Source organism: Solanum tuberosum, unplaced genomic scaffold (genome assembly GCF_000226075.1).
Source record: "Solanum tuberosum cultivar DM 1-3 516 R44 unplaced genomic scaffold, SolTub_3.0 scf00559, whole genome shotgun sequence".
Taxonomy (NCBI): domain Eukaryota; kingdom Viridiplantae; phylum Streptophyta; class Magnoliopsida; order Solanales; family Solanaceae; genus Solanum; species Solanum tuberosum.
In genome coordinates, this window is record NW_006239486.1 from 116,082 (window position 1) to 127,195 (window position 11,114).

Below are 11,114 nucleotides of genomic sequence, written 5' to 3' on the forward strand. Positions count from 1 at the left end.
AGAGAAGGTGATGTGGCACCTCTCTATGGCCTCCATTCCTATTTTTTTTCTCTTCAACATCTTTCTAACTATTGTTATGGTTTACCCAATCTATAAATAACAATCATCTGTAGAGATGTTCAATGTCCATTCCCATTTTTTCATCCTTTCTTTTTCTTTCATCTCTTTCATCTTTCATGTACTTAATAATGTATACGGTCTTCACTTTGATAAAGATCATATATATATTCTTCAAAGATTCATCATAGAGATGTTCACATTAGTTTGGTACAACTTCATCAAAATGAAGAAGAAAGCTTAATTATCTTGGAAGATTTCATCAAATGAGATGGTCATATTAGTATAAAAGTTTGAATGGTTTCCAAATATTTTGAAGATTCATTAATGTATTGTTTTGATTTCAATTAATATTATTCTATTCTTTTTTATTTTATTTTTAATAGATATCTGCTAACATTGTTATCATGCGAATGAATGCAAATGAAAAGTATCACATTTTTTGTTTTTGTGTGTATCTGTTTGTCAATTTTTAATTAATATTCTAAATTTGTTTGTCATTGTTGAAAGGTATAATATTACCCATGGTACATTTCTCATAGCTATTAGATATTGTTTCCCCTAAAAATATATTATATGGTCTATCATATTAGACATCAATCACAAAATAAATAAGTAAATCGTCTTTTTAGTATTTTTAAAACTTTTAATTAATAAATAAATTATTTAATGAAAAGAATGAGAAAAAATTACTCAAAGTTATTTTATAGTCATGCTATAATAAATGTGCATTTGTGATTAATATATATTTAACTTATAATTATTTAAAGCAAAAATTATCTATCTTATTTTTCACATTAAAGAAGGAGTTATCTTTTGAATAGTTATTATCATATTAATTTTTTTAGTGATGACTACAATGATAATTAGATTGATGTTATAAAACTCTCCCACTCCTTTATATGTGTGTATTTGTTTGTCAATTTTTAATTAATATTCTAATTTTTTGTCATTGTTGAAAGGTATAATATTACCTATGGTACATTTCTCATAGCTATTAGATAATATTGCCCCTAAAAATATATAAGTAAACCATCTTTTTAGTACTTTCAAAGCTTTTAATTAATAAATAAATTATTTAATAAAAAGAATGAAGAAAAAAATCTCATTTATTTGTACATATATAATAAAAAGTTATTTTTATAGTTATGCTATAATAAATGTGTAACAACTCATTTGGTCGTTTTGAGTACTAGAGCTTTTTATTTCATAAAATACTTTCCGATAGATTCTAAATGGATATTTTGAGACTATTCGTAACTACAATTATGAAATTAGTGGAATAGTTTTAATGATTAATTTAGTTGATAGTTAAACAAGATAGAATTAAAATTAATAGTGGGTCACTTTATCACTTTTATAATTGGTCATTTATAATAATTAGGGTAAAGAAATAATTTGTAAAAGAGAAGGGGGCAAGAGGAGAACAGCATAAAGCGGCGTCGAACGAAACTAAATCGAAAAGGCGTCTTCAGGTATAAATTCGACAAGATCTAATGTTGTATTGTATATATTGATTGTTGATAGGAATGTATATTATTATATTATAAAATGGAATTGAAGGACATATGTATAGTAATTGCTTCCACGTGAAAGTTGATGGCAAATATTGGACAAACATTGTTGACCACTGAGTAACGATATGTTAAAATTAGAATTGGGTTGGAAGTGTAATTGTTAGGCGTGAATTTATATTATTATTATAATGTTAGGGGTAAGAAGATTGAGGTGCTGCATTTATATGGGTCTGCATATTGATATAATTAATGGCGATATATTTAGTAAGTAAAGTTCCTAATTGGAGTACTGGTGGTGGGAATATGTTATAGGAGTATAGTTATCATAGAATCTAGGTATTGTCATCGTACAACACTCATGTAGGCGTATGGTGGAGGGTGGGCAGCCACTGGTTTCGTAACCAGTGGCTTCAAACGTTTAATATTAATATTGTGGTCTCGTATTATAAATTATATTTCGACATATTGAGATAGGTAATTAAATATAAGGTGTATTATATTAATTGAATACCATTAAGGTTATGCAAATTGGAGGAATTAATACTTACCCTTAGGTTTGAACTTTAGGAAATTGATTATAGAATTAGGTGAGTTTTTGGGTCTAGGCTAGACATATAATAATATGAGTATTTATAGACTCGTTAACTTACAAATTATGTATATATATTTGATAGATTGGAAAGGTTCGGAAGCATTGAGGAAAGGTAAAGTATTGGAGAAGTAGCTTGCTTGCTTGACTTCGGTTCTTCGGTGGAGGTAGGTTATGGTTTATTCTATTTAATAGATAAACTCTTAATAGTGATTGATATGCATTGAGTGATATTGTGAAGTTCTCTATGTACTTGATTGTGTGGTTGTGTGGTTTATGATTGGTCTGAAATCCTGAGACCGTGGAATTTATAATCTTGAACCCTCTATATCGAAGTGATACCTTGAATAAAGAAGGCTTGATGAAATATTATTAATGAAGTGAAAAGTGGAGATAATAAATGATAAATTAATGATATATTCGATCGGATGTCACGAGGCGGCATGATATTATTGGATCGGATGCCACAAGCCGGCATGATATTATTGGATCAGGTGTCACGTTCCGGCACGGTAACATTAAAGGAAAACATATATGTATATAATGTAATGTACTCAATCTCAAAGAACTCAATTCCCAAAATGGCTGGGTTTGGAGGCATGAGTCCTCATGTGTGATCTTGATATTGTTGATTGATTACGTACTTACTTTAGTGTTGTTGTCACTGGATCATGTTGTTTGTTGCTTGCCACCTGCTAAGTGTCATAGTTGATTTTATACTATTATTCATTACATATTAGTTTTTATTTTGGATTGACCGATGATACCTACTCAGTACATGTAACATTCCGGAAACTAGTAGACTTAACTTGAGCCTAATGTAAGAGTTCTTGAGCTTTAGTGAAGGTTTTAGAGTTTGATATGAGGGTTAAAATTGTAAAATAACTTCCCGTACTTAGCATGAGGGGTTTAGGAGTTAAACGTCAAGGTATGACTCCCCAAGGACCAATCAAAGGGGTCCTTGAGGAGGACCCCAAAATAGCCCCAAAAGCTGTCAAAAAAATAGCCTTCCCACGAAGTGCTTAATTCCCCTTTGTTTTTCAAGCCCCAGTCCACCACCACGAATGACCAGTACGGTCCGTGGGTGTGGTCTCGTGGGTGGGGCAGTTTTGAAGTGTAATTGTTTTAAGTTGGGGACTTAGGGGTTAATTCATTATTAGTTAGGGGTTAAGTGAGGTTGATTTATTAGTAATTAGACCATCTATATAAACTTAATAGACCCCTAAATACATTGATCCTAGACATAATTTCAAGACCCCAAACTAACCCAATTCCCTCCAAGAAATTCTCTCTCTAGAAGTAAAGAAGAAGAAGAAAAGAAGAAAGCTAGAGCAAATTCCTCCATTGAAGCAAGCTTTGTAAGGGATTTGAATCAAGGTATGTTAGCTTATTCATCTATGGATTCTTCCATCCATAGAGCCCCCTAGAATTTTCCCAATTGTGAAGACAAACCCCCCAATTCTAGCTAGGGTTTCTTCCTACATTGTGGGTAGTGTTAAAGTATGATTCCAATTGAGTGGATAGTACTTGTTTATGATTGTTTTAGTATTGAATTATGATATTATGATGAATTTATGTGTTTTACATGGTTAACCCTAGTCTAATTGATGAAATTGATATTTTGTAGGTTTATGTCATGAAAGGTGAAATTGAAGACTTAGAGTTGATCTTCTTAAATTGATGATGTCTATAGTAATTGTTCATGAATGAAAGCTGGTAGATGATAGTATATATGATGGATCATTACTAGTAATGATTGAAGTTGAAGCTTTATGATGATTTGTGACTAGAATCACCTAATAATGAAGAATGTGATTAGAATACCTTGAAATCTAGGTATGAATGATGATTGTAGAAGTAAAGCTTTGAGAGTAGGGCTTGTAGTCATGAATGTTAATAACTAGGGCTTGAGAGTAAAGATAATATGATTAACTATGGATGTTAAGGTTTTGAGAGTAAATCTACATGTGAATAGAAGGCTAATGAATAGAATTGTGATGAAAGATATTTACCTACCTAATTCATTAGGAAGTGATAGAATCACTTGAGTCATGATGATATCCATGTCTAATGGAGAATTCTAGATATGATATTAGGCATGAATATGAACTTAACATGAAAGGGGTTCTCACATAGTAATGGTTCAAAGGTTGAAGGGTTTTTCTCACCTAATTTAACCTAAGGCTAAAGAGCCTTCATACCTAGGTCATGGATGGTGATAGTTTCTCACACATGGTCTAAGGAGGTATTTTAATGAATTAACATGGATTGGTTGTCAAGGACATCTTTCTATGAAACTTGAGTCAAAGTAGAGACTTAGTAGTTATCTTGTGAGATTTAGGCCTAGAACCGAGTGGATATTGAAATGAGATGGAGGTTCCCACCTAGTTGAGTTTGGGCTTCCAAAATGGGAACTCTCACCTAGTAGAGTCCGGATTTCCCAAGCATGTCTCATGAGATGGAAGCCTTCACCTAGTGGAGTTTTGGGTTTCTAGTAGCAATCTCCGTATCCCATAACTACGTACCCCATTAGGAAAGTTAGCTAGTGGATTCGACTAAGCTAACAAACTGGTGCTACCTTAGGCAAGTGGACCAACCCTTGACGGTGTGGATAACACCGGGAGGGATTATGTGATAGCTCACATGTTCTCATGTCGGTTAAGGCTATATCCCAACTACAACAAGATTAGTAATGAACTAAGATTATGATTGAAGAAGCATCTCCTAGAAGTTCAAACCTAATGGACTAAGATTATGCTTAAGGAAGCATCTCCTAGAGGCCAACACAATTAATGAACTAAGATGTGCTTGAGGAAGCATCTCCTAAGATTCAAACTTAATGAACTAAGACTATGCTTGTGCAAGCATCTCCTAGAGTTCAAAACAATGATGAACTAAGATGTACTTAAGGTAGTATCTCATAGAGTTCAACTTAATAAGGAACTAAGATATGCTTAATGATGTGCCTCCTAGTGTTTCCAGTGTTTCCAATGTTGCCAAATAGGGACTAGTCCGTAATGTAAAAGCATGAGTATGATGACCTAAATAAGTACTTAGTATGGATGGGATTATAGGGTCTTATCTATACCTTTCACAAGTATGACTTAAGGTTACCTAAGAAGTGTTGCACTTATATGATGTATGCTTTGGTGGATTGTTGCTATAGTTTCCTTCCATGATATGATTAACTAGAGGTAATCATTTCCTTGTCTATATGAAGTAAGCTAAGAATGAGACCAAATGAATGGTAAGTATGAATATGGTGACTTCAAGGTTATGCTTAGTGTGAATGGTATTATGGGATGTCATTCATGCATTGCACAAGTATGCTTGGAGGTTACTTAGGAGTGTAGTGCTCTTATGATATGAAAGCCTACGTCTTGACTATGCATATAGCCTATGATTAAGATGACCAAAAAGGTATACTTAGCTTGGATGATATTATGGGGTCTTATTCATGCATTGCACAAGTATGCTTTAAGGTTACTTGAGAGTAGTCCTATTATGATATGAATGACTAAGAGTTGAATAAGGCTTAGATGATGCTTATGTTGGAGACTTTGCTTATGATTATGATATTGGCTCTTATGCTTATAGTTTATGTTTCATGAAGTATTTCATATGATTATGGATTATGTCTTATGTTGACTAACCCTTATGTTATGCTCTTATGATGTTATGCTAGCTAACATATTTAGTACATTTTATACTAACGCATACTTTGCCTACATTCTCATCAAATGTAGGGTTCGGAGATTTCAGTTCCAATCTTGAGGCTAGATTTCTAAGGAGCAAAGGAGTTGAAGATTTGGTGAGTCCTCATAGCTTCGAGGACAAAAGCCACTATTTCCTTTATGTCTTTTATTTTCATGTTTTGATAATATTGTATGGGCTATGTCCCAAGAGTTTGTTCAAAAGTTGTATTAGATGGTTTGAGACAAAGTGTAGTAAAGACTTCCGTTTGATTTTACAAAAGACTTCGATTGTATGGATAAAGTTTTTGAAATTTCCGTACTTTTCTATTATCTTATGTTATGATATGCTACCCCTGGGTCGTGACAGTACATGTTCCTTGTACTGACCCCTACTTGTGTTTACTTCGTTTTCTTTTGTGGAGTGCAGCAAGTATACCATCGACTTCGACTCGCCCTCAGCTCTAGCCAGTCTCCAGCTCATCAGAATTCATGGTGAGCTACCTCTTCTAGATCGTGGGGATAATATGTAATAGACTTTAGAGGTTTATTTGATTGGTTACTTTATTAAGTTTTGAGCTTACGTATTATTGTTGTTATTCGTAGTTGAACAATTGATATAATTTGAGGTTGAATTCGTTGGTTCGCTCACTTAGGAGGTTAGTGTGGGCGTCACTCATGACTCGTTTTGGGTCGTGACAAAATGTGCATTTTTGATTAATATATATTTAACTTAGAATTATCTAAAGCAAAAATAATCTATCTTATTTTTCACATTAAAGGAGTTATCTTTTGAATAGTTATTATCATATATTATTTTTTCTAGTGATGACTACAATGATAATTAAATTAATGTTATAAAACTCTTCGACTCCTTTATATGTGTGTATCTATTTGTCAATTTCTAATTAATATTCTTTTTTTTTGTCATTGTTGAAAGGTATAATATTACCTATGGTACATTTCTCATAGCAATTAGATAGTAATAGCCCCTAAAATATATGATATGGTCTATCATATTAGAAATCAATCACAAAATAAATAAATAAACCATCTTTTTAGTATTTTTAAAAATTTTAATTAATAAATGAATTATTTAATGAAAAGAATAAAGAAAGAATTCTCATTTATTTGTACATATATAATAAAAAGTTATTTTATAGTTATGCTATAATAAATGTGCATTTGTGATTAATATGTATTTAACTTGTAATTGTTTAAAGTAAAAATTATCTAACTTAATTTTTCACATTAAAGGAGTTGTTTTTGAATAGTTATTATCATAGTATTAATTTTTTTTAGTGATGACTACAATAAGAATTAGATTAATGTTATAAAACTTTTTCACTCCTCTACATGTGTTAGGGACAAATATTGATCCAACTCTTGGTATACCTTTCTACAACTTGACACTTCGTGTACTCTAAAAAAATTTAATATTTTGTCACTCTATGATAATTTTTATATAATCGAGTAGATAAGTACACATCAAAATTACTAATGACATCATGACTTCTTATAAATATACATTTTATTATATATTATGTGTTTCAATTCTTTTATTTTCCATTGCAAAGTATAATCTCCAATGTAATGTTATATAATCAACTTTTTTTTTCTTAAGATACTTTTTATGTTTTTCTTCTTTTTATCGGCAATGTTAAGCGGAAATTAGCAATTTTATGAATAGACAACATCAAGACCATAACTTAATTTGTATTGTTTTTTATACACTTTTTATTGAAAAAATAGTCAATTAAGGATATCAATTATTTAAAATATATATTCAATTCCGCGCGAAGCGCAGATAAGTACACTAATTCATAATAATATATAAAATTCAATACTTCTCCAATGAATTATCACAACCATATCATCACCGGAATGAGCTTTAACCAACCCAAATGATACAGAAAGTGAAAAGGGGAAGTTATTGAAGGTAAAATATGCTATATATACAGTAATTAAAAAAGGTACCTACAAAAAGGGTAATAATTAATGTAAAAGAATTCAATTATGTAAAATTCCAAACTTTTATAGCCACATAAATGTTAAAACACATTTAAGATCACAAAATTTCAGGACTTGCATAGCCACAATAGACACCACAAGTTTCACAAGTCTTTTTCTCTTTATTAAACTTCATGTATAATCAAACTGTCGTATAAATTAAAAAATGAACAGAAAACAAGTACAACTCCTAGGCAGTGCTTCCAAGGAAGACCCGAAAAAGTACAGCATGTCAATAAACATGAATAAGTTAGAAGCCGGGAGTGAAATACTAAAGCTGCGCGGAAAAACACTGAACATTTTTGAATTACATCTGTGAATGCCCCATACGGCCAAAGAAAATGAAACAGCTTACTGAGAAACATGAAAATACCAAGGGCAAGTCGTAAGCTCCTGGGGTCAAATAAAAGTTCCAACAAAAGTAATTATAGACAATCAACTCAGATGTGTATGCGTTTCAGGTCCTTCATATCGACCATCATCTACTTCCACAGCTTTCGCAGTGACATGTTCTTCTCAGTCTCTTTCTTCATTACTTTAGCAACAGCCATCTCAAAATCTTCTTGTGTCACATGCACCCTCCTCTCTCTTAGAGCAAACATCCCTGCTTCTGTGCATACAGCCTGCAAATAGTAGATAGAAAGAATAGATCAAGAACAAGCAAAAATACAACATAGCAAGAAATGCCATTTTGATTCACATCAACTCATGTGGAGGATCAAGGCACAGGCGAGATTAGTTCATCACATTAGATCAGAAGTTTTAACTGATAAGCTAAATAGGCCACTCAAGATGCACGTGAATGTCATTTGCTATAGTAAAGCAGAAAGTGCATGCTATCACCATACCTTAAGTTCAGCCCCAGAAGCACCACTCATCTTCTCAGCAATCTTCTTCAAATCAATCCCCCGCATCAAGTTCATCTTCCTCGAATGAATCTTCAAAATGTCCTGACGAGACTGCACAGTGATCAAAAGATAAGTTGATTGGGAACAATCATCAGCGCATTCTAAAATGATAACTAAATGATGAAGCAAGAGGTTCAGTCGCTCCAATGAGGAGCAGAGAAGGATGACTACTACAGGTTGCTTCTAGTCAAACATAACGGCTACAACTCAGCATATAAATCAACAAGCACAAGCAATCAAAATGAGCAACCCACGAGTGTATGAAGTAAAAAAATTGACCAGCTTAATTACATATTAAAAACTATATGAAGCACAGACCTCTTCATTGGGATTTGGAAATTCAATCTTCCTGTCTATCCTTCCTGGTCTAAGGAGTGCTTGATCTAGAATATCTATGCGGTTTGTGGCCATCAGAACCTGAAGCAAAAGTAAATCTTGTCTCAGCTCCAACCACTCACATCAATAAAGTTATACCCAAGCAATATACAATTGAAACAGCACGCTGAGCTTGCCTTGATTTTGTTTGATGCCTCAAATCCATCAAGCTGATTGAGAAGTTCAAGCATTGTCCTCTGCACTTCACTGTCACCATTGCCACTCCCTGATTCCATCCTAGCAGATCCAATGCTGTCTATCTCATCCATAAAAATGATAGAAGGAGCATGTTCCCTGAAGTTAAAACAATGCCAGGGCATTAGCACCAAAGAAAAAATTGAAACAGGTTGATCCATAGACCATATAACAAAAGGGGAGGGGAAACATTTGCAGAAAGGAACAAGATTCCCCCTCACACACACACCTTGTGCCCTTAATAGAACCATTATTTCTAATATATTCAGTCTTAAATTAGGTTAAGGTTGTCAAAAAAAGAGTCTAAAATCAGAGAGCTAGTTGGAGCCATCCCATCCCAATAGCATGCATTTGGAGATCAATATGAATCCTATTTTCTTGCAATACTCGTTAAATCAGGTTAATTGATCTCCAACATGACTGGTAACCACCACAATAGGATCCCTTCCCTCTTATAACCCAAAGGTCTCAAAATAAAATCAGGGAGAAAGCCGTGGTACGGAACTTCTCCCCTTACATCAGTCCTACATGACGCCAATCTGGATTAGTCGGCGGGTCAACAGACAGTGCTTTCAGATACTAGATAGTTAAACCAGAAAGAAATGTGACTACAACAACGTTCATACCTAGTATAATTTCACAAGTGGGTTCTGGAGACTGGAGAGGATAGGATGTACCGCGTACGCAAACCTTAACCCTGCCTTTGTGGGGTACGTAGGCTGTTTCCAATAAACCAAAAAGAAACATGACTGGTAGGCTAGAAATATGTGGATAGCTTGGGATGATCGATATCAACCCAGAGTCCAAAATTGTAGGCAACAAATGTTGCAAAAGATTTGACTCCACAAATTCTAATTCATAGAGGGAAAAAATTACCTCATAATATTATAATTAAGAGAATATTAGTATTTAGAACTTAGAAGTCATACTTCGTCCAGTTGGGGTGTTGGTGGCTTACCTGCGTAAATCATAACATCTTAATATCCCAATAATATGTCAAGCATCTCCAGGAAGCAGGAACTTTATCTAGAATTGATTGATGCAAGCCGAGTTTCATCAAAATCTTGGAATGAAGAGTCGAAGCTCAAGAACATACCAAAATAGAAGTACAAGGCTCAACGTGGAAGACTACTCGGAGTAGGGAGAAAGAGGTTAAGAACGCAAAGTGGCTATTCTTGAAATGCAAGCCTCTTGAATAAGAAGACTCTTAGGACCCGTTTAGTAGGCGGTATTAATTAGAATAGTCCATAGATTAAAATTTAGTCCATATAATACATTGTTTGGTTACTTTATTTAACAATCCATGGATTAGTTATAGACCATATATGGTCTTATTTTAAGGCTAGGAATTGGAGGGATAACTAATCCAAGGTTAAACAATCCTGGGATAAGACCTCTACTAAATGACTTAATTATCCCCTTATTCACTTTCCTAAATTTCTTTTGTAATTTGATTTCCTTTTTATTTGTATTGGAATGGTTATAAATGTTCTTTGTAATTCTCCAAATCCGTTTAGTGCAATTTGATGATTTCACTGATATTTTCTTTCTCCATTTGTTTTTAAATTTTTATTATTCAATGTAGTTTGTCGATTAACCACTTGAACCATTTGTTTTTTTAATAAGCTTTAGGTATTGAACAACTTAAGTAGCCTTAAATCTATGTTAAGTTTAAGATATATTGACCAACAAAAAAAATAGAAATACACTGTGCCATCAAGGATCTCCGTAGTGGTACATCACATCTCAAAATTATTAACAATTATATATA

General features: G+C 33.1%; 3 protein-coding genes across 3 annotated transcripts in view; 2 read left to right on the forward strand and 1 right to left on the reverse strand.

Annotated features, from left to right (window-relative positions):
- LOC102581295 (DNA repair protein XRCC2 homolog) overlaps positions 1 to 11,114 on the forward strand; it is a 112,794-nt gene that overhangs the window by 81,824 nt on the left and 19,856 nt on the right. The window lies entirely within an intron of this gene.
- LOC102588226 (DNA repair protein XRCC2 homolog) overlaps positions 1 to 11,114 on the forward strand; it is a 52,004-nt gene that overhangs the window by 25,480 nt on the left and 15,410 nt on the right. The gene's annotated exons all lie outside the window — the stretch shown is intronic.
- Positions 8,003 to 11,114, reverse strand: part of LOC102583713 (26S protease regulatory subunit 8 homolog A) — an 11,245-nt gene continuing 8,133 nt past the window's right edge. Inside the window, exons 6-9 of the mRNA XM_006365558.2 lie at positions 9,286 to 9,442; positions 9,092 to 9,190; positions 8,714 to 8,824; positions 8,003 to 8,488 (exon numbers count right to left, since the gene is read on the reverse strand). Coding sequence (XP_006365620.1) covers positions 8,348 to 8,488; positions 8,714 to 8,824; positions 9,092 to 9,190; positions 9,286 to 9,442 — 508 coding nt within the window. The 3' untranslated portion in view covers positions 8,003 to 8,347. The remainder of the gene's footprint in view (positions 8,489 to 8,713; positions 8,825 to 9,091; positions 9,191 to 9,285; positions 9,443 to 11,114) is intronic.